General features: G+C 65.6%; 3 protein-coding genes across 7 annotated transcripts; 2 read left to right on the top strand and 1 right to left on the bottom strand.

Annotated features, from left to right (window-relative positions):
* The first annotated feature begins 737 nt into the window (after positions 1-737).
* On the top strand, positions 738-8829 carry MST1R (macrophage stimulating 1 receptor). Of its 5 annotated transcripts, none has more exons than XM_039733898.1 (21): positions 738-878; positions 1301-2599; positions 3764-3952; positions 4033-4158; positions 4236-4406; positions 4603-4772; positions 4843-5020; positions 5106-5251; positions 5359-5520; positions 5655-5748; positions 5836-6063; positions 6144-6290; positions 6367-6526; positions 6609-6701; positions 6778-7005; positions 7089-7169; positions 7252-7433; positions 7504-7613; positions 7709-7874; positions 7952-8088; positions 8164-8829. In XM_039733898.1, the coding sequence occupies exons 2-21, from the start codon at positions 1388-1390 to the stop codon at positions 8432-8434; spliced, it is 4251 nt and encodes a 1416-aa protein (XP_039589832.1). In that variant the 5' UTR covers positions 738-878; positions 1301-1387; the 3' UTR covers positions 8435-8829. The 5 variants fall into 5 exon arrangements, with proteins under 5 accessions (XP_039589832.1, XP_039589829.1, XP_039589830.1 ...); XM_039733895.1 differs by having other exon boundaries at positions 5655-5760; positions 5836-6057; XM_039733896.1 differs by having other exon boundaries at positions 5655-5760; positions 8170-8829.
* Positions 8830-9640: 811 nt separating this feature from the next.
* Positions 9641-16232, bottom strand: LOC120495660 (extracellular tyrosine-protein kinase PKDCC-like). The gene is made up of 2 exons (XM_039695402.1): positions 15189-16232; positions 9641-9801 (listed from the first exon to the last, which is right to left on the bottom strand). Exons 1-2 carry the CDS (start codon positions 15647-15649, stop codon positions 9789-9791), a joined length of 474 nt encoding a protein of 157 aa, XP_039551336.1. The 5' UTR covers positions 15650-16232; the 3' UTR covers positions 9641-9788.
* On the top strand, positions 13430-21495 carry CAMKV (CaM kinase like vesicle associated). Its single transcript, XM_039695401.1, has 11 exons — positions 13430-13434; positions 17887-17995; positions 19193-19324; positions 19403-19477; positions 19554-19692; positions 19772-19892; positions 20136-20211; positions 20295-20431; positions 20510-20588; positions 20662-20749; positions 20884-21495. The coding sequence occupies exons 2-11, from the start codon at positions 17901-17903 to the stop codon at positions 21160-21162; spliced, it is 1221 nt and encodes a 406-aa protein (XP_039551335.1). The 5' UTR covers positions 13430-13434; positions 17887-17900; the 3' UTR covers positions 21163-21495.
* The last annotated feature ends 411 nt before the right edge of the window (positions 21496-21906 follow it).

The raw sequence follows: 21906 nt of genomic DNA, 5'->3' as shown, positions 1-21906 counted from the left end.
TGAGGGCAGCAGGGCACTTGGAGGGAAAATCCCTGTGTGGATCGGGATGTAAAGAATCTTCCCACATCCCTACGAAGAGCAGTCACTCCCACAGGTGCTGGCATCTCCTGCCACTGCAGGCAGCCGGGCAGGAAAGGGACATGAGACACAAAGTGGGCACAACAGAAACCCTCACAGCTGCCCTGGCAAAGCTGTGGCTCTCCCAGCCCTGCTCCTTCCTCCCAGCTAGGCACTCCGGTGCTGAGCCAACCGCACCCCTCAAGGCTGCCCTGTTGGCCTGCAAGCGAGCAGCGAAGGCGGTGGCACCGCGGGAGCTGTGGGGGAGCGGCAATCCCGATTCCATGTGTCGGGGTGCCAGCTGTCCCTGTGGCAGCGGGGCTACGGCCGAGGGGCCAAGGGGTACCGATATGCAGGACCCCACTCGTACCCAGGGATGCCGCTGGCAGCCACCTTCCAGCCACGGGGATCCCCCGACGGCCACCGGACCCTGCAGGCGTGCTCCGATCAGCGGCCCGAGTCACACCCGGGCGCCTCTTGGGCACCGTGCCCGTCTCCCCGGGAGTGCCCAGCCACCCTGCGGGTACCCCGATGTCCTGGTTCCCCCGCACACCGCCGTCGCCCCGGGCTGCGTGTGCCGCTGCCGGCCCTCGGGGAGCCCCGGGCGGCGCGGGGGCAGGACCCGCCCCGTTCCGCCCTGTCCCGTCCCGTCCCGCCTCGCCTGCTCCGGCCCGGCCCCGCTCCGCCCTGTCCCGGCACGGCGCGGCACCGCACGGCACGGCAGCGCCCAGGTGAGCGCCCTGCCGCCCGGCACCGCTCGGATCGGACCGGACCGGACGGATGGGGTGGGGGCAGCCGGATCAGTGGAAATCCCGGAGCTGGTGAGCTGCGGCGGGGCCGGGGGTGGAGGCCGGGGGTGGTCCGGGGTCCCAGTCCCGGGAGGCTGGCGGGGGCTTGTCCTAGTACCGCAGGGATCCCCAGTCCCCGCTGCTGTCCCGGGGGCTGGGAGAGTCCCTATCCCAGTCCCCGGAATGGGTCATTGCAGGGCAGAGATGCCCCAGGGTGACAGGCAGCGTCTGTAGGTGGCAGAAGGCAGGATTTGTCCCTCTGCCACAGGCAGCTTGGCATCACCTCCTACTCATGGTATTTCGGAAGAGGTTTGGTGTGACTGATCCTCCCTCAGCACTACCCATCGTCATCTGGCCCTTGGGAACCCTGGCAGCCCAAACTGACACCAGGCTGTAGCTGTGCCCAGGTCCTCACCTAAAATAAGGGTAAAACCCTTCCTTTTCTCTCTTGGCAGATGCAATGGTGGCCCATCCTCCATGCGTTCTGAGCCTGCTGGGTGCTGAGCACCGTCGATAACCCCACACCAGTGGCACTGCACAGCATGGGCCTGTGGTGCTGTGTGTGCCTCTGGCTGCTGCTCGCCCTGGCCACTGCTGGTGCCTGGCAGTGTCCCCGCATCCCTTACAGCTCCACCAGGAACTTCTCCATCCCCTACACACTGCCCAGCCTCGATGTTGGCAGCCCCATCCAGAATGTTGCTGTCTTCACCGACTCCGAAGGCGCAGCCGCCGTCTTCGTGGCCGTCCGCAACCGCATCCTTGTGCTCAGCCCCGAGCTGCGCCTGCTCTCCGTCCTTGTCACCGGCCCAGTGGGCAGTGCCAACTGTGAGATCTGTCGCCTGTGCCCAGCCACCACAGATGGCCCTGAGGACACAGACAATGTGCTGCTGCTGCTGGACCCGCTGGAGCCGTGGCTATACAGCTGTGGCACGGCACGGCACGGGCTCTGCTATCAGCACCAGCTGGAGGTGCAGGACGCTAAGGTGGCCATCACAGCCACACACTGCCTGTACTCAGCCACGGGCAACAGCCCTGCCTTCTGCCCTGACTGTGTGGTCAGCCCACTGGGGACCAGTGCCACTGTGGTGGCCACCTCCTACGCCTCTGTCTTCTACCTGGGCTCCACCATCAACAGCAGTGTGGCAGCACGGTACAGCCCACAGTCGGTCTCCATCCGACGCCTGAAGGGCACCCTGGACGGCTTTTCAAGTGACTTCCAGTGGCTGACGGTGCTGCCACAATACCGCGACAGCTACACCATCCACTACGTGCACTCCTTTGCCGACGGGGACCACGTGTACTTCCTGACGGTGCAGCCGGAGCGGCCGGGATCGACGGTGTACCACACGCGCCTGGCGCGGCTCAGCACCCACGAGCGTCACCTCCGCCGCTACCGCGAGCTCGTCCTCGACTGCCGCTTCGAGTCCAAGCGCCGGCGCCGGCGCAGCGCCGAGGAGGACGCCGAGAGGGACATCGCCTACAACGTGCTGCAGGCGGCCCACACTGCCCGCCCTGGTGCACGCCTGGCCCGCGACCTCGGCATCAACGACACCGACACGGTGCTCTTCGGCGCCTTTGCCGAGAGCCGGCCGGAGAGCCGAGTGCCGCAGGAGAACTCGGCCGTCTGCGCCTTCCCCCTCCACCTCCTCAATCAGGCCATGGAGGAGGGCATGGAGAAATGCTGCGGCACCGGGCACCAGCCACTGCTGCGGGGGCTCAGTTTCTTCCAGCCCGTGGAGTACTGCCCACACAATGTGAGTGCTCCACCCTGCGCCGCATCCGGCCCGGGGACCCTGGGCTGGGCTGTGGGAAAGTGGGTTCAGGAGCTGGGAAACACTGGTATAGCGGGATGGATGGTGGGGTAGGGCAGGGCAGGGCAGGGGAAGAGCAGCATCACCAGGTGTGAGTCAGCCCAGCAGCCACCCACCACCTACTGCAGGGGCTGCTGCATTCCAGCAACCCCGGCTGCACCGAGGAGGCCGGGTGAGGGTGGGGATCCTGTCGAGCCCCCCAGCTCACTGGTACATGTGCCAGCACATGGGCACAGTGCCACATGTCATGCATTGGGCCAATTCTTCTCCTGGTATGGCCTCCCCGGCAGCCTCGATTCTGGCCCTCGTGGTGACTGTCTCTGGACCCCAGCCACCCTCTCCAGCTTGTTTATGTGGGGGGGAAGGGAAAGCCACAGGGCCTCAGTGCTTCGCAGGCTGGATGTGTGAGGTGCGGGCTGCTCCTGCCTTGTCCCCCAGGCCCAGCCACCGCCTTCTCTGGGCAAATAAACCGCAGGCGGAAGTGCAATTAGTCACCGGGGTTCCTCGTCTGCCACGGCCGCGGGGCAGGAACACCGTGTCCCAGGTACAAGCCCCGGCACGGCCAGGATGCAGATGGGTGGGCACCCTGGCAGGGCCCCCTCGTCCCAGCACATGACACGAGTTTTGGTGTCCTCAGCCAGGCTCAGGGCAAGGTGCAGCCAAATCCCCTCCTCTTCCTGCACAGAGCAGACAGCTCACTGCTGCTGACTCACACTGTGGCAGGAGAAACTCAGAGGGGACCCGAGCCCCTCTGCATTGGGGGTGTCCAGTGGGGACCCCATGGCTCCTGGTGTCCCTCTTCCACCCCAGCCCCTTGCTGAGCTCCAGGGGTCAGGGAAGTTTGGGATTGGAGTGAGCATCCTATGGTGCCAGCACTAATAACTATATCCAGATGGGGTGGGAGGGGAGGGCAGGATCTGACGCCACATGGGGGACTGAGGGAGGGCCTGCCGATGTGGTTTTTTATCCAAAATTTTTCCAGCCTGGAGGGGAACTTAAGCAATCTGGTGCTGCCCCAAAATATCTCACAGATCAAGCTGGTGCCTACCTGTGAGGGTGTGGGAGTCGGGGTCAGCTCCAAGTCACCCACGCCATGTTTGGCCACAGGTGAACCTCTCAGCACCAGTGGTCAACACCAGCTGCTGGGATCAGCCCACCCTCGTCCCTGCCGGCCCCCACAAAGTGGACCTGTTCAATGGGCAGCTGACAGGTGTCCTCCTCACCTCCCTCTTCGTCACCGCCATAGGAGATGTCACTGTGGCCCACCTGGGCACAGGAGAAGGACGCATCTTCCAGGTGGGATGGGGGGTAGGGTGGGATGGCAAGTCCTGGCAGGCTGTGGGGCATGCTCAGCCCCCTGCTCTGCCCTGCTGCAGATGGTGCTCCAGCGCTCCAGCTCCTACCTTCTGACCTTGTCCAACTTCTCCCTGGGAGAGCCGGGGCCAGTGCGAGGTGCCATGGGGCTGCAAAGCCGCTCGCTGTTCTTCACTGCTGGCACCAAGGTGAGTGGGGGGTCTGAGGGGCACAGGGTGGGCATGGAGCTCCCTGTGTCCCCCTCACCTCCACTCTCCATCCCCAGGTGTGGCTCCTGAACGTCACCGGCCCCGGCTGCCGCCACTTCTCCACGTGCCAGCGCTGCCTGCGGGCCGAGCGCTTCATGGGCTGTGGCTGGTGTGGGGATGGGTGCAGGCGCCGCCACGAGTGCCCCGGCCGCTGGGTGCAGGACAGCTGCCCGCCCGTCCTCACCGACGTAGGTCTGCGCTGCCGTCCCCCTGCTCCTCCCGCCTCCCAGTGCTCGGATGGGGAGGGACATGGCAAATGGGGTGGCATGTGGTGGCACCCCCTCCCCGGGATGGCCGATGTGTTCCTCACAAAAGGGTATTTCTGGACCCGCGACAGTCACTGGACTGTGGCGGCCTGGGGTGACACAGGTGCCTCTCTCACAGTTCCATCCCCGGAGTGCCCCACTGCGGGGTCGGACGCGGGTGACGCTCTGTGGAATGACCTTCCGCTCCCACTCGGACCCCGACCCCAGCCACAGCGCCCGCGGTACCTACCGGGTGACAGTGGGACGGCGAGGCTGCACCGTGCTGCCGGGGGAGAGCGACAGCTACAGGTGTGCCGCGGTGCTGGGAGGGAACAGCAGCACAGGGGCTCTGGGGCTGATCCCTGTCACTGTCCCGCAGACCCCTGCCCACCCCGCGCCGCAAGGACTTTGTGCATGTGCTGGTGTGTGAGCTGGAGCCGGGGGCGCCGGCAGCACGGGGGGGCCCAGCCGCCGTGGTGCTCACTGTGGGGGAGCCCGCCAGACCCTCTGGCTTCCGAGTCTACGGCTCCGCCACCCTCGGCGGCTTCGTCTTCGTGGTATGGTTCCACCCTGGTAGTGCCCCTGGCGGGCTCGGGGGGGTTTGGTTCACTCTCCCGTCCCACTGACCCCATCTCTGCTCAGGAGCCCCACATCAGTGCCCTGCACCCCCCGTTCGGCCCCCGGGGCGGTGGCACCCACCTCTCGCTGCATGGCAAACACCTCTCGGCAGGGAGCAGCTGGCGGGTGATGGTCAATGGCTCCGAGTGTGCCCTGACCGGGCAGCCCAGGTACAGCCCTGCCCTGCACCGGGCACAGCACGGTCCCCAGCACGGGACGGGCGCGGGCAGCCCCTGCAGTCCCGCTGTGCCCCCAGCCACGGCTGTCGTGTCTCCAGGCAGGACAACGGGACAATCCAATGCACGGCTCCCGCCGCTGGTGGCCTGGGCGCAGCCTGGGTATCCCTGTGGATCGACGGGGAGGAGTTCCCGGCCCCCGTGCCCTTCCAGTACCGCCCTGACCCCGCCGTATCGGCCATCGTGCCCAGCTGCAGCTATGAGTGAGTGCGTGGGCTCCCTTCCCCCCGGGTGAGGGGACAGCCCTGTTCTCCCACTGCCCTGGCTGGATGCTGGGAATTGCAGGCACCCTGGGGACCATGTGCACCCCGGGGAACCTGATCCCTGCCCGCTGTAGGGGCTCGCTGCTCACCATTATCGGCACCCACCTGGACTCCGTGTACCGCGCCAAGATCCGCTTTGAAGCCGGCGGTGTGGTTACCCCAGCCACGGTAAGCACCGGGGTAAGCGCCCTGCCCACCCCACCGCAACCCCCCGGGCACGTTCCGAGCCGGTGCTCAGCATCCCCCTGCCCGCAGGAGTGTAAGAGCCCGCTGGCACCCGAGCGGCTGCTGTGCCACAGTCCGGCCTTCCCCCTGGAGAGCAAGGTGGAGGTGGTGCTGGGGAACCTGAGCGTGCTGCTGGACGGCGCCGACGGCCGCTGGCTCTTCCGCCTGCGCTACTTCTCCCGGCCCAAGGTGTACCCCTTGGAGCAGGAGGGCAGGCGGCTCCGCCTCAAGCCCGGCGACGACGAGATCGAGGTGCACGTACGTGGGGCAGAGGGGTGAGCCAGAGCAGGGGGTCCCGCTGCCAGGACCCCCGAGCTCACGGTGCTCTGTCTGGGCAGCAACTGGGGCTGGATGCCGTGGCCACCTGCATGAACATCTCCATGACGGTGGGGGGCCTGGACTGCCACCCCAATGTCCTGAAGAACGAGGTGACGTGCCGCCTGCCCCGCGAGCTGCGCCTGCCCGCCGCCGGGGCCCCCGTGGAGGTAGGAACCCCCCGGCTGGGCAACCACCCGCCCCAGTCCCCCGCACCCTGTCCCTGCTGAGCCCCCGATCCTCCAGATCTGTGTGAACGGAGCCTGTGAGGCGCTGGGCTGGGTTCTGTCCCCCCCCACATCGCTGGACCTGGCCGCCAGCCTGGCTCTGGGCACCGGCATCACCTTCCTGCTCTGCTGCATCCTGGCTGCCGTGCTGTTCCGCTGGCGCTGGAAGAAGAGACGGGGTGAGTGCCGTGCCCGCCGGGTACTCTGATGCCCCCAGAGCCCTGCCACGCCACCCCCTACCCACCGCACTGCCGCCTGCAGGTACGGAGAACCTGGAGCTGCTGGCGCAGCCCGGCCGCAGCGACCCCCCCGTCACTACCCAGCGCCCCGGCGTCGACTACAGAGAGGTGCTGGGTAAGTGAGGGTGGCTGGCGGGTGGCGGGGTGCTGGGTGCTGCCGGCCCTCACCCCGCCCCTGCCTGTGCCGGCAGTGCTGAACACGGCGGGCACTCCCGGCCCCGCGGGGCCCCGCACACGCGTCGCCGGTGCCAATGGCAGTGCCGGTGCTGGTGCAGCGGGAGGGGGATCCCCCGTGCCCCTGCTCAGGGCCACATCCTGCTGCCTGGAGGATCTGCGGCCCGAGCTGCTGGAGGAAGTGAAGGACATCCTCATCCCCGAGGAGCGGCTTGTCACCCACCGCCACCAGGTCATCGGCAAAGGTGACTCTTTGGCACCCCGATTTGGCTGTGGCGTCGCCTGCCCGATGTGTGTGGTGCCAGCTTTGTGCCACCCGTCCCTGCAGGGCACTTTGGCAGCGTCTACCACGGCACCTACACGGACCCACTGCTGGGGGACCTCCACTGTGCTGTCAAGTCCCTGCACCGTGAGTGTGTGTGTGCACCCTCCCGTGTGTGCTCCCATGGCATCCCACAGCAGCGGAATGGCCGCAGCTCAGCTCTCCGCAGGCATCACGGACCTGGAGGAGGTGGAGGAGTTCCTGCGAGAGGGCATCCTCATGAAGAGCTTCCACCACCCCCAGGTGCTCTCGCTGCTGGGGGTGTGCCTGCCCCGCCACGGGCTGCCCCTCGTCGTGCTGCCTTACATGCGCCACGGGGACCTGCGCCAGTTCATCCGCACCCAGGAGCGGGTAGGGGGTACCCCAAGGGGGGGAGGTGAGGGGTGCCAGGGTCTCCATGCTCACCACTCCTATCTCACAGAGCCCCACAATGAAGGAGCTCATCGGCTTCGGGCTGCAGGTGGCCCTGGGCATGGAGTACCTGGCCCAGAAGAAGTTCGTGCATCGGGACCTGGCGGCCAGGAACTGCATGTAAGTGTGGCTGTGCCCTCCAGACCTCCACCCCAGGGTAACCGCCTGGGTCTGGGGGTGCCCAGGAGTCCTCACCTCAACGTGGTGTCCTGCAGGCTGGACGAGACGCTGACAGTGAAGGTGGCTGACTTTGGGCTGGCGCGGGACGTGTTTGGCAAGGAGTACTACAGCATCCAGCAGCACCGCCACGCCAAGCTGCCCGTCAAGTGGATGGCGCTGGAGAGCCTCCAGACCCAAAAATTCACCACGAAGTCTGATGTGGTAGGAAGGCCCCCCCTGCCTGTCCCGTCCCCCATCTCCATCCTACCTGTGCACCCATGGCACTCCCTTCTCGGCAGTGGTCCTTCGGGGTGCTCATGTGGGAGCTGCTGACGCGTGGGGCATCGCCGTACGCCGGGGTGGACCCCTACGACATGGCCCACTACCTGCTGCAGGGGAGACGCCTGCCACAGCCCTCTCACTGCCCCGACACCCTGTGAGTGCAGCTGGGGGCGGGCGGGGTGGCAGGGCTGTGCTGGGGGCTGCCAGCACTGACCGGCTGTCGCTGCAGCTACAGGGTGATGCTGAGCTGCTGGGCGCCGGCGCCCGAGGACAGACCGTCCTTCACGGGGCTGCTGGGGGAGCTGGAGCGTGTCCTGGCCACACTGGATGGTGAGCACTATGTCAACCTGACTGTCACCTACACCAACCTGGACTGGGGTCCTCCCTTTCCCCCTGCTGCCCCGGAGCAGCTGCCTGATAGCGAGGATGAGGATAAACATAATGAGGAGGAAGAAGAAGAGAAGGAAGAGGAGGAGGACGATGACACATCTGTGTGCTGATGGGATTCCCTGCACCAGGGGTCTCCAGACCCCCATATACCATAGGCACACTCCCCTGAGGAGGGATGCAGTGTGCAGCCAGTGTGCTGTGGGGCACCCTCCCTATGGGATGGGTGCTGGGGGGCAGCTGGGTGCCATGGAGTGCTCTCCCATGGCTCACACCCAGACCCTGCTGGCTGCTCCCCAGGATTGGTCCTGCACCACAGGATGCTGGGGGCTCATTCCTGTGCTGGCTGCGTGGTGTGAGGCTCAGCCGCACAGCTCTGGGGTCTGGGGCTCAGCCCCACAGTGAATGGGTGCTGTGGGGCCCCATACCCAGCGGGTGCTGTTGTGTGGCCTGGCCTTCCCAGGGCTCCCATGGAGTTTCCAGCCTCTTGGCTGCTCAAATCACTCATTAAAACCTAATTATATTTTTTCCCTGGCTGAGGCTGTGTCTTTGAGGGGACTGTTCTTCAGGTTGGCAGCACCCTCGTGCCCCTGCATGGGTGAGGTGTCTCCCCACCCACTCCTGGAGCACCCATCTCGTGGGAGGCACTGAGGAGGGGGCACCCACTGTTGCTGTGCCAGTGACAGGAGGGCATCCACACAAGGGTGCTGCTGTGGCCACCCTGGAACCATCCCCCACTGCCTGCCACACTGGAGCCCTGCTCTGCACCATGTCCCACCTCTGACCTCGGGATGTCTAGCAGGTTTTTGCTAAAAGTTCTTCTCCCAGCCACATCCAGCCCGTGCCCAGGGTGAGGCACGAGGCATGTGAGGAGTACCACGCTCCTGGGCATGGGGTGATGATGCCCCCGCAGTCCTGGCATATGGGCCCCCAGGATTTGTGGCATGATGGATGCCTGGGACATGGAGTTGCAGTGCCCATGGGATCATGAAGCTCCTGGGATGACAGGTGGCCAGGCATCAGATCAGGATGCTCTTGGGGTTGTGGGTGCCCAGCCAGGGGGTCATGGAGCCCAGGACATGGGACTACAGCTGTAGTCCCACTAAGGTGCCCGTGGGACCACAGGACACGATCACAGTGAGGACATGATGGCATCCAGCCCGTCTACTGCTCCTCACCCTGCCTGCCTGCACAGGATGCAGTGGGGCACACTGCTCCAGGCTTGGGGCTGCCACTGGTGACAAAGAGTCATTACCAGCTTCACTTAATGACACCTTTATTGCTTCAGTACTTCGGTGGAGCTCGTGCCTCAGGGCATGCCAAGAGATGGGCATGGTCTGTGGTGCTTGCTGCCCAACGAGCTGGCTTTCTGTTCCTTTTGGTGGAAGTGGTGGCAGATGTCACACTTGCAAGGAGCTCATCCTGATGAAGAGGTCCCTTCTGCCCCAGTTTTGGGGCAAAAATCACCTAGAACAAGACACTGGAAGAGAGGAGGGGCACAGTGATGGGCATCCCTTGGCTGGGTACAGGTCCAGAGTTCGGGGCAGGGGACAAGGGCAGGGTCTGGGGTGGATGGATGGATGGATGGATGGATGGATGGATGGATGGATGGATGGATGGATGGATGGATGGGCAGGGGACATTCAGGGCAAACCCAGGATGTGCAAGGGATGCTGAAACCCACACAGTCTGTGGCTGTGGGCAGTGCTGCTCCTGTTCCATATCCAGCCACACGGGCCCTGCCACCAACACTGGCTTTAAATAAAACCTCCTCGGCTGCTCATTAAGCAGTGCTGGAGCCCGGGGCCGTGTCAGCTCCCATCAGCCAAGCTGTCCATCTCCACCAGCACCTCGCACCTGCACGGCTCCACCGCCACGTGCCCGAGGGTATTTTTAGTGCAGCTGGGTCCCAGCATCCCACAGTCAGGGCAGCTGCCAGCACCGTGCCTCAGTTTCCCCACAGTGCGACTGCTCTGCTCTCCTGGCCTGGGTTTTGGGTGACCATGACCTCCAGTGTAGGTGCTGACCTTGCACATGGAAGGCCAAGCAGCACCATTTGGCTCGCTGCTGAGTTGCTGTGGCAACAGGAAGAGCCTGGCACTGTGTGATTATTAGGGCTGGACCAGAAATGGGAGGTCCTGGGCACTGGGACTGGGGGTGCTGTGTGCCTGGGGGGCAGCCAGGGGGGCTGACTGGGACACCAGCAGCTCATGGGATGCAGGGATGGATGGATGGACGGATGAGTGCGTAGATGGATGATGGATGGATGGACAGATGTATGGATGGGGGATGGATGGATGGGTGGATGGACGGGTGGATGGGGTGGGTGGATGGATGAGTGCATGGAGGGATGAGTGGCTGCATGGATGGGTAAATGCAGGGATGGACGGACGGACAGATGGATGGATGGACAGGCTGGCATCTTGGCCATTGCCGTGCTCAGCACGAAGCAGAGTGGGTGCCCAGGGCTGTGTTTGGGTGGCAGGTGCGTGCCAGGCCGGCTGTCTGGTGCCATGGGACAGCTGTGGGAGCAGCCAGTGGGAGCAGGGAACGCGCAGGGAGCAGGGCTGCCCGTGCTGGCACTGGGGTGGCACAGTGAACTGCCTGTTAGCTGACAAGTCTGGTGTGGTTACGGTGATGTGCGTGTGGGCGGCCCCCGCTTTAGGCTGCCCCCTCCCCCCAGGAATGTGCCTGCAGAGATGACAGATTTCATGCTAATCCACATTTATCCTGCCCTAATTACGCTGCGGGAGGTGAGGAGCGAGCGCCCAGACTTCCATGCCAGGGGCTGGCATGTGCCCACCCCTGTCCGACGCTGCCTGACGCTGCTAGCAGGGACTGGTACTGGCACTGTGCCCACTGCCATGGCGCCGGGGACAGGCAGGTGACCTCTCAGGGTGGCACCTTGCATGGCACCTGGCACCCCTGCCGCAGCTGGGGATGCCTTAGAGGTGCTACCTGGGCACCCACAGGTGGGCACTGTGCGGCTCACCCTGAGGTGCTGTGTGGCTGGGCACGGTTGGTGCAGCACCGGGCTGAGCTGTGGGCAGGTGAGGCCGTGCCGGGCCGTGCCACGCTGTGCCAGGTCGTGCCAAGCCACCTCGTGCCCGCCGTGCCCATCCGCCGCGGCTGCGGCAGAGCAGCCGGTGTCCCATCCCGGCAACGCGCCGTGCACACACAGCACTTTAAATGTTTTATTTGGGGAAAGTGCTGTCGTTAGCAGGGATTAATTATTAAAATCGGAGCCATCTATAAAACATGAGTGGCCGCACGCGGGGCTGCGGGCGCACAGGCAGGGCCGGGCACAGCCCCGGGACCTGCGGGGACAGCCGGGGATGCCGCAGCGACCCCGACAGCGGGGGGCTCCTGGTGGCACAGGGCAGGCAGCGAGTGCCACGGGGGGCGGCTGGACCGGGGACGGGCAAAACTGTGCTAAATCAGTGTTTGGGTGGGGCGGTGGTCCCGGTGCCAGCCGTCCCGCTGAGAGGTGGCAGCAGGCAGCGCCGAGCTGTTTTTAGCGGCTGCCGGTGCCGGGAGCGGGCGTGAAGAGCAGCCGCCGCGGCACCGACGTGCCGTTTTTAGAAACCGGCAAGCTCTGCTAATGATGGCTGCGAGCGGCGGGGGGGCTGCACCCTGGCACCCCCAGTCCCTGCTGCCCGCACCCCGGCCCCTCTGCCCTCCCCGCCTGGCTCTGGAACCTGGAACTGGGGGCACCTGCCCAGCCCGGGGCACCCCTGCACCCCCCTGGGGCTCTGCTGGCCCTCGGGGAGCTCTGCTGGCCCCCAGAGAGCTTTGGCAGAACTTGGGGAGCTTCAGGGACCCCTGGGAAGCTTTGGCAGCCCCTAAGGACCTCTCCTGGTCTCTGAGGAGCTTTGGCTGCCCTTGGGGAGCTTTGGTGGTCCCTGGGAATCTCTGCTGTCCTCTGGGGATATCTGCTGAGCCCTGGAGGAGCTTTGCTGGCACCTGGGGAGCTCTGCTGTCCTCCAGGAAGCTTTACTACACCCCAAAACATTCCAAGGTATAAGGCACATATTTTTCTCCTTTCTCTGTCCCTGAGACAGCAGCTGCCCTCAGCTGGGGAGGTTCACCCCATGCCACACCCACCCAGGACCATGCCAGCCATGTCCCAGTCCTGGTCCTGGTCCTCTCCCTTGGGGACAGTTCTCTCCCTGAGCTCTCGCCCTGAGCAGCCTCCCTATGGCTGGTCCCTATGGCTGCAGGTACTGCCAGAGACCCAGGGGACCCCCAAAGCTCTTTCAGTGGGAAGGGGAGTCAAACCCTGACCCCATGCCATCATTGTAATGCAGGAGTAGGCTGTGGAAAACAAGCCCCTTTCCCCATCAGGGCTCCAGGGACACGAGCCAGCCCTGGATGTGACAGGGACCCAGACAGTGGAGAGGCACAAGGCTTTTTGTACTGCCATTGACACGGGGACAGCCCGCACCAGGAGCGGGCTGGCCAGGGACAAGCAGCCACGGTCAGAGGTGCCCAGCCGGGTGTGGGGCAGCCCTGTCCTCACACACAGCGTGGCCACCGACCGGGACGGGCTGGCGGAGCTGCGGCACTGCAGGGACACAGTGGCCGAGCTGAGTGGCTCTCTGGCCGTGTCCCCTGGCGCTTCCCGAGCACACAGGTGCCATGGGACACCTGTGGGCAGGGCAGCCCTGCCACTGTGCCCCCGGCCGCCGCTCATCCATGAAGGGCCAGGGGTGGCGATCAGCTGCTGCTCCGCCTCTTTTTCTCCCCCCGCTTGCTCCCCACCGGCCCCCCGAAAGGAGGGACGGGGTTTATTTGGCCCCGTTGCCGGGCCGACGTGCGCAATTATCGCTGATTGCCTGGCGGTTGCCATGGCGATGGCAAGCACGCAGGGATGCGGTGCCGCGTGGTGCTTGAGTCACGGACACGCCGAGCACCCCCCACTGCACCCCACTGCACCCCGCTGCACCCCGCCACAGACAGGCTGGACATGCATCCCCCTGCACCCCAGAACAAACACGCTGCACCCCCTGCTGCACCCCACTGCACCCCCAGCACGGCCTGGGCTGCCCTGCATCCCCTGCACCCTCCTGGGACAGGGGCATACGGCCAGATGTCCCCCGGCTGAGGCGTCCAGGTGTCCCCCACCCCACGTCCCCCATCTGAGGCAGAGGTGTACAGCCCTGGCAGCTCCACCTTGGGCATCCCAGGCTCACTTCTCCCAAACCATCCATGCCATCCACACTCAGCTCTGGGGTGTGGTGGGAGGGGGTGGGCGCATGGGGCAGTGGGACATGGCACTGTAAGGACAAATGCCATTGGGGTCAGCAGAGCTCACCACCCCAAAATGGGGCACGGAGCGGACCAAGATCTGAACGGAGTCAGGAGCGGGAGGGGACCAGAGCACAGCGACGGGGACTGCTGCCAGGAGCTGACAGGCACGAGCCGGGGTCAAGGGACAACGGGGAAGTGCCACCACGCTCCTCGTGCTGCAGGCCACCAGCGGGCAGCCCCGAGGCACACGGGTGCCTGCCGGGTAATTACGGCTTACGCTCGGGTCCCCGCGAGGTGCAGAGATTAATGACCGCGGCTGCTGCCAGCCGGTATGATTAAACTCTTGATTAGAAGCTCAAACTACAGTGCCCTGCAAATTCCCCCTGCTCTCACACACCCTTAATCACCCAGCACGGGTGGTGACGGGGCTGGGGCTGGCAGGGCTCGGTGCCACACAGGGCACCCCAGCTGCCTCTCCCTTGGAGTGCTGCTGGTCTCCAGCCAGCAGAGGGGAGAGGCTGCTTCGGGACCCCGGTGTCCCCACCCACGGGTGGGAGAGGGCTGTGGGTCCTGTGAGTGGATGGCCACGCCCTGTGGCGGCTGAGGACCTCAGGAGGTTTGGGGAGCTGGGGTTTGGTGGGCGCAGGGGCGGGAGGGGAGGGAAGTGGGGGTGCGGTTCGGGAGCAGCACCATATGGGCAGCAAATGCCAGCGCGTGGCACGCAGCCCTCGGGGAGGCTCCACACGTGGCTGCACTGCGTGAGGAGCGGGGGCGAGGGGGCTGGGGAAGGGACTGCTGCCCGGCTGTGCCCTGGGGACTGGGCTGCCCACCCCAGGCTGGTCCCACACTGGGCTGTGGGCAGAGGTGAGAGAATCAGGGTGGCCGATTTCTTGTCCCTTTCTTGTTCCTTGCCCCCAGGCTGTGGGACAAGGACAAACCCCGTCATAGGGAAGTGAGGAGAGCCTTCGGCCCTGCGGCTGGAGGAGAAGTTGCCTGGCAGGAACATGTGTCTACCCATGTCCTCATGGCACCTTTTAGTGCCCTCAGGGGACAGATACCTGTGATGCTGAGCCCATGCTCAACTTTCTAAAATCCTGCTCCCATGCCATGCCATGCCATGCCATGCCATGCCATGCCATCCCATCCCATCCCATCCCATCCCATCGGCCATGGCACAGCCCAGGGGATCCCGGCTCGCCCCGAGGGTACGCTGCGGGGTCCCGAGGGCTCTGCGGTCCCCCGGGCTGTGGCGGTGTCCCCGCTCGGTGGCAATGCCCGGCCTCGCCCCCCGCGCTCCCGCGCCACGCGTGACCCGGCCCCACGGGCGGGGCGCGAAGTTTGGCGGTGACGTCAGGGGCGGGGCGGGGCGCGAGGGGGGCGTGGCCCCGCGGTCCCGCCCCCCCAAGTTGCCGGACGGGCGCCGTGGGCACGGCGAGCTGCCGGAGCCCGGCTCCCCCCGCGCCTCCCCGCTCGCCCCTCCGGGGCCGCTGCTGCCCCGGTGCCGCCCCCGTCCCCGCGAGGAGCCCGGAGGACCGGGCCGGCACCGCGGGAGCGGATGCTGCCGGGGAGCCTCTCCCCGTGCCCCCGCCGCCGAGCATCCCCTCCCGGACCCCGCACCTCTCTCTCCCGCAGTCCGCTCCCTTCCCGCTGCCGCAGCGCTCCGAGCCGGCCAAACGCAGCCCTCCCTGCGGTGCGCGGCCCGGGCTGTCCCTCCGCACGCCCGGCCCGGGGGCGGCGGGACTCCCCCAGCCCTGTGTGAGCCCCGGCCCGGCGGCTCCGCGGGCAGCGCTGGGCCGGCCGGCCCCTCCGCCTCCCGCTGCCTGCACTAGCAGCATTTCGGTCCGTCTTAGCCCGGCTGCGTTTTCTGCCTCTCCCCGGTACATCCTTCCCCCGGGACGTGGGGGCGGCACGGCAGGGGGAGCCCCCCACGGACATGTCCAGGGCGGCTGCAGGTGGAAGCGGGGCTGCAGATGCAATACCAGCCGGTGGCAGCTCACGCCGTGGGGCAGAGCTGGGGCTCGGGGGCTGGGGGGCCCCGCTGGCGAGGGCTGCACGGCTGCGTCATCCCTCCGTGCCATCCCCACCCGGCCACCCACTTCCCCGCTATTGTCTTACACCCGCTGTTGCTTCTGCTCCCAAATTAGACTCCTGGAGGGGGGTGCTGGCTGCGTGCGGGTGCCAGCGCAGCGCGGAGCCTTCCCCCTGGCACCCCGGGGAGGGAGCACTCATCCCTTTGCCCACCTCTTGCCTGGGTGCCCCTGCCCCGGGAGGGTGCTCTCACCTGTGGGGTACAGGTGCTGACCCTGGTGTCGGGCTGGGTACCAACCTCCCTTGCAGGATATCCCAGGAGCGCTGAGCCCCTGGAAGCCAGCCTGGGGCAGGGGAGGGTGGCAGTGCTCAGCCCTGGCAGGATGGGTGGCCACTAAACCAACGAGAAGTAATTTTATGAGCGCAGATTAGCTGAGAGCTCCCATAGACAGCAATAAAAGCCCAATATATCATCCCACCCCGGTCCCCTTCCCAGCTAATCCTGGCACCGTGCTGCCAGTGCTGGCAGCCTGCCCATCCACCAGCCAGCCCTGCCCCTGATGATCTGTGGCACTGCGCCCTCCGCCCCTCCAGCAGCTGCCAGGACAGCCCTCATTCCCCTTGGCCAGGTACAGTGGCACGGCAGAGCTGGTGTCGTCCACCAGCCAGCCCTGCCCCTGATGATCTGTGGCACTGCGCCCTCCGCCCCTCCAGCAGCTGCCAGGACAGCCCTCATTCCCCTTGGCCAGGTACAGTGGCACGGCAGAGCGGGTGTCGCGTGGCATGGGGACACAGGCAGGGCATGTTTGCCAGGAGAGCTGCTGGGATGAGTCAGGTGTAGGCTGGAAAACCTCACCCAATCTGGGGCACAAGCAGAGGTGTCCCATGGGTGCTCTTCTCTTTTGGGACTTGGTGCACGCTGAGCAGGACTGGGGCAGGTGCTCTTACTCAGTGCAGGTTTCCTGGCAGGACAGTGCCTGGGTGCCTGCAAACTGGGAGCTCCATCCTGGGGGCATCGCTCCAGCAGGGGCAGAGGCAGGTCAGCCCCACAGGATGGAGGCAGGAAGGAGCATCCCCCCATTCCCTGGCTCACCGCACTCACGTCCCACCCAGGTTTGGGTCGATCACCCCAGGGAGCACTTAAGTGCATGCCCTGGGTGCTGCAGGCAGCACGCCTTCCTCCCGGGGCCTGCACGGCAGGGCTGGGGCTGTGCACCTGCGGGTGGGTCGGGTGCTGCCGGGTGCTGCCCGTCCCTGCCCCCTCCGAAGGATGTGCCGCTTTCTGCATCTTCAGCTCCCATCGCCATAGCAACAGGCTCGGCGCTTGGGTACCCGCGATGCCGGCTCCCGCATCCCGCATCCCGCAGCCATCCTGCCCGCAGCCCTCGCCGCCGGGCCGGGCGCCGCCGCTGCGGCACAGGCAGCCCCGCACAGCACAGCGTGGGGTTTGGGGAGCTTTAGCCTGGCCAGGGGTGCCTCCAGCATCGTGCCAGCTTCCCGCCGCAAGGTCCCGCTCAGGGCTGGGGGGCCCCAGGCAGCTCTGTCATCTTCTGAGCCGTCAAAAAATAATGTCAGCTGGAACTTGCTCCCGCTAACACGGTGGGAAAGGGGAAGAAATCACTTTGTGATCAATTTTTTTTTTCTGGGAAGCGTCCAAGAAGGATCTGGTTTTGAAGAGTTCCCAACAGGGAAGCAAGGGGTAAAGCATCCTTCTGAAAGGGCTGGAGAAGCTGGTGTCTGCCAAGGCTGGTGTCCTGACCGCTGCCAGTGGCAGGAGGGCTGGCACCTCCGAGCTGCAGTGCCACCTGCCTGGTGCCACAGTCAGGGCTGGTTGGGGATGGCAAGCTGAGACTGGTGTAACCCACTGCACATGTGACAGCGTGTGACAATGCTCTGCCTGGGGAGGCCCCATCTGCTGAAATGCTACCGTGGGCAAGACTGGGCTGGGAAACAGGAAAGGATCCGTTCACCTCCGCTTGCCTCCCCAGCGGGTGCTCCGGGCACTGTGCTAACCCTGACTGCTAATTAATCATTAATAATCCACAAACGGGGGCCAGAGGGGGAAGCCTGTGGCTGTGCTGGCAGCCTGAGCCCGGGCAGAGAGGCTGGATGCCACGGGCATGGATGCACATCGGTGGGGCTGGGCACAGGGCAGCTTGCAGCAGCTGCAGAGCGCGAGCAGCCGCTGTGCTCGGGCTCCGCGTTAATCGCACAGCTCGGGGGGCTCTGCTGTGGCCCCAGGGGCCAGCGGTGCCAGGGCACTCACTGCCTCTCCCTGCCCTGCCAGCACCGGGCCCTGCGATGCCGTTTGGCTGCGTGACGCTGGGAGACAAGAAAGATTATAACCAGCCGTCTGAGGTGACCGACAGATATGACCTGGGCCAGGTCATCAAAACGTGAGTTGGTCCCTCCACGGATGCCCTGGGGAGCGCCAGCCACCCGTGTGGGGCTCTTGGGGTGCTGAGGAGTGGCACAACACTGCCTGTGGGGGCTCTGGGGGTGCTGGTCCCCGGCTGGGCAGGGATTGCAGGGTGTATTTTGGGGTGGCTTTTCCCTAATTAGTCCCTCTTGCTCGTGGGTGGCATGGGGGATATTCACAGCTAGCTCCAAGAAGGGCAGTGAGCTTTCCCACTGCTGCTGGCTGCAGCTGGGCAGCTTCCCATATCCCTTCCTCCTCCCCTCAAGATTTGCAGGGATTGCAGCAATTCCACACAATCCTGTCTCCCTGGAGCATTTTGTGAATCAGGAGGGCTCAGCTACAGCAAAGGAAAGGCAGATGTCACTTGCGGGGCAGTGGAGGACTGCTGCTTCCCCCAACTTTTATTGCCGTGCTGAGGAACCTGTTAGGATGCATTGAAAAAAATGAAGCCCTCGCACCCCTTGAGAGAGGGCTGACCGCAAAATAGGCACCAGAATTTTTTCCATCAACTTCCAAAACACCTGCTTGGACAGAGGTCACACCTGGCAGGCTCACACTCGGTGGCAGTGCGGACCTTGGTGCTCTCAGATCTTTGCTCCATCCCCTGGGCAGTTTGTCCCAAGGCCCACAGGTCACTGTTCCCCTCCACCCAGGGCAGTGGCTGTGGGGATTTCAGCGCAGTTGGGGGCATTGGAAAGCCAATGGCTCTGCTGGAGCAGTGCCAAGTGCCCCGGGGGGCTCCCCTGCAGCTGCAGCCTTGCCGATGGGCTCCAGCACCATTAATAATAGAACAGAAATACTGCAGCTACCGGCACATCTCCCTTTCTTTCTCCCCCACTGCTGTGCTGATGGTAATGTCGGGTGTGCTGCTGTTCCACCTTGGCATGAGTGGCTTCGCAGGGGGTCTTACCCCTCCTGTTCTGAGGATGGGTTTTTTTTAACCAGCAAATTCTTTCCCTTCCCTATCAATTTGCTTCTTCCATATCAGTTGCTTCTCACTGCTGGTTTTTTGCTTCCCCTCCAAAGTGTTTTTGAGCCACAGCTTTCTTCTACTTCTGTGGCATCTCCCCTGACTGCTGGCATCTGGGGGAATGCTGGTGGGCCCAGGCACCACCCAAGCACCCCAGTCTCAGTGGTCCCCAGGAGCGGGGTGATGTCTGGGGCTACCCTGCAGGGAGGAGTTCTGTGAAATCTTCCGGGCCAAGGAGAAGACGACGGGGAAGTTGTACACCTGCAAGAAGTTTCTGAAGCGGGATGGGCGGAAAGTGCGGAAGGCAGCCAAAAACGAGATCATCATCCTCAAAATGTGAGTGCTGGGGCTGGAGGGGATCCTGTGCTACTGGGCAAACTGGGAACTCCCACCCATGCCCCTGTCTCTCTGTAGGGTGAAGCACCCCAACATCCTACAGCTGGTGGATGTCTACATCACCCGCAAGGAATATTTCATCTTCCTGGAGCTGTAAGTTTGGGACATCTGGAAGTGGGGAGGGGGTGGCCCCACCAGGGTCGGGTCCCAGCAGAGCTGCTGTCTGCAGGGCCACTGGGCGGGAGGTCTTCGACTGGATCCTGGACCAGGGCTACTACTCGGAAAAGGACACCAGCAATGTCATCCGGCAGGTGCTGGAGGCTGTTGCCTACCTGCACTCCCTCAAGATCGTCCACAGAAACCTCAAGGTGGGTGGCAGGGGGGTGGGAGCACCCATGGGTGCTGCCATGCCCCCCGTCCTGGCACTCACAGTCCCTGCACTGGCAGCTGGAGAACCTGGTGTACTATAACCGCCTGAAGAACTCCAAGATCGTCATCAGCGACTTCCACCTGGCCAAGCTGGAGAATGGGCTCATTAAGGAGCCCTGTGGCACCCCTGAGTACCTGGGTGGGTGAGAGCCAGCCGGGTGGGCATGCAGTGGGCAATGCTGGGTCCCAGCACGTCCCTGCTGCTTATCCATCCTTATCCTTATCCATCCCTTACCGCCTGCTGCTGCACCTCCCATTCCCCATCACCCTGGGGCTGATCCTGGGTGCTTCCAGTGGGTGCCTCCCACTCCCCATCACCCCAGGGGCAGGAGGCCGGGCAGCTGGGGACCCCGGGGGATGGTTGCTCTTGTGTCTCTGGCAGCTCCGGAGGTGGTGGGGCGGCAGCGGTACGGGCGGCCGGTGGACTGCTGGGCCATCGGCGTCATCATGTACATCCTGTGAGTGTGGGGGGAGGGACAGGGGAGCTGCAGGGTAGCTACAGGGGCTGGGGCGGGACTGAGCCCCCCACCACATTCCCCAGCCTCTCGGGAAACCCCCCTTTCTACGAGGAGGCGGACGAGGATGACTATGAGAATCACGACAAGAACCTCTTCCGCAAAATCCTGGCTGGGGACTACGAGTTCGACCCGCCGTACTGGGATGACATCTCGCAAGCGGGTGAGCCCCACACTGGGGGGTACGTGGGGTCCCCGTGTTGTCCCCTGCCAGCGCTGACTTCTCCCCCTGTGCCCCCAGCTAAGGAGCTGGTGACACGCCTGATGGAGGTGGAGCAGGACCAGAGGATCACAGCAGAGGAGGCCATCTCCCACGAGTGGTGAGCAGCGGCAGGGTCAGATGGGGAGCCAGGGGGGCTGGTGGGGGCTGCTCACCCCTCACTGCCTCTCCAGGATCTCTGGGAATGCCGCCTCTGACAAGAACATCAAGGACGGCGTCTGTGCCCAGATCGAGAAGAACTTCGCCCGGGCCAAGTGGAAGGTGGGTGTGGGTGTGCCGTGCCTCCGTGTCCCCTCTCAGCCAAGCCCGGTCCCCCACCATGGGGCTAAGAGCCTGGTGGGGCTGCCAGTCCCTGCGCCTCCGTCAGACCCACACCCCCCGTCTCTCCCCTGCAGAAAGCCGTGCGAGTGACCACGCTCATGAAACGCCTGCGGGCGCCCGAGCAGACGGAGACGGCGGCGGCCCCGGCAGCGACCCCGGCCCCGGCAGCGACTCCGGCCCCGGCAGCGGCTCCGACCCCCACAGCAACTCCAGCCCCGGCAGCGACCCCGGCCCCAGCAGCTACCCCGGCTCCGGCAGCACGCCGCCCGCCGCCACGTGTGACGAGGCCGGGGCCGCCGCCGAGCCCCCCGGCGAGCAGAGCGGCTGAGCGGCCCCGCGCCCCCTGTAGATAGCCCCGGCATGGCCCCCAGCCCCGCCTGCGCCCCCTTTTCTACGTGCCCCGCCGGAGAGCCGGCCGCGGGGCAGAGCCCTGCATGGCGCCCGTTCCCCCGTGTCCTCGCAGCTCTCTCAGTCTGTCCCCCGCCGCCGTCCCCTGCCCCGGGGATGCCCAGAGACGCGGGGCAGCCCCTGGCCCCGCAGCGCTGGGGGCAGCGCGGGGCCCGGGACCGCGGGCGGGGCCGCCCGGGACGGAGCGGGGCCGTCCCGGAGACCCCCTCTGCGTCCCGGCATCCCCGGGGGGCACACGGGGACCCCCGCCCGGGGGCAGCCGCACGGCCCCCACGCGTTGTGCCNCCCTCCCCGGCCCCGCTTCCCTCCCCCCTCGCAGCTGCATGCCCGCAGGGCCGGCTCTGCCCGCGGCTGCCGCCCCGCGCCCCGCCGCTGTATCTCTGGCAAATAAAGCCCCCGCTGAGGACAAACTGAGACAGCACCAGCGCCGCCTGCCCGCTCTCTCTGTGGGGCCGGGGCGGCGGGCGAGGCGCGGCGGGCAGCGAGGGCAGCGCGACCAGCGCCTGCCGCCGGGAACGAGCCCGGGAAGGAGCGCGGCTGCCATGCCGGGAAGGAGCCCTGGAAGGATCCCCGGTGCCATCCCCGGTGCCATCCCGGGGCACGGGCCCGGTGCCAAGCCCCGCCCACTCCCCCACCGGCCCCGCCCCCGGAGGCCACGCCCACCCTGCCCGGCCCCAGCTGCATGCCCG

Source organism: Passer montanus, unplaced genomic scaffold, assembly GCF_014805655.1.
Source record: "Passer montanus isolate IOZ18808 unplaced genomic scaffold, ASM1480565v1 scaffold9, whole genome shotgun sequence".
NCBI lineage: Eukaryota > Metazoa > Chordata > Aves > Passeriformes > Passeridae > Passer > Passer montanus.
Note: the sequence above shows the minus strand (reverse complement) of the source record. Positions and strands in the feature narration are given on the sequence as shown.

Coding starts and splice junctions, on each gene's coding strand:
- MST1R (XM_039733894.1), top strand. CDS start 1,388: ATGGGCCTGTGGTGCTGTGTGTGCCTCTGGCTGCTGCTCGCCCTGGCC. Junction 6,064..6,143: donor ACGACGAGATCGAGGTGCAC/GTACGTGGGGCA, acceptor CTGTCTGGGCAG/CAACTGGGGCTGGATGCCGT. Junction 7,875..7,951: donor TCACCACGAAGTCTGATGTG/GTAGGAAGGCCC, acceptor CCTTCTCGGCAG/TGGTCCTTCGGGGTGCTCAT.
- CAMKV (XM_039695401.1), top strand. CDS start 17,901: ATGCCGTTTGGCTGCGTGACGCTGGGAGACAAGAAAGATTATAACCAG. Junction 17,996..19,192: donor CTGGGCCAGGTCATCAAAAC/GTGAGTTGGTCC, acceptor GCTACCCTGCAG/GGAGGAGTTCTGTGAAATCT. Junction 20,432..20,509: donor GGATGACATCTCGCAAGCGG/GTGAGCCCCACA, acceptor CTGTGCCCCCAG/CTAAGGAGCTGGTGACACGC.
- LOC120495660 (XM_039695402.1), bottom strand. CDS start 15,649: ATGGCACGGAGGGATGACGCAGCCGTGCAGCCCTCGCCAGCGGGGCCC.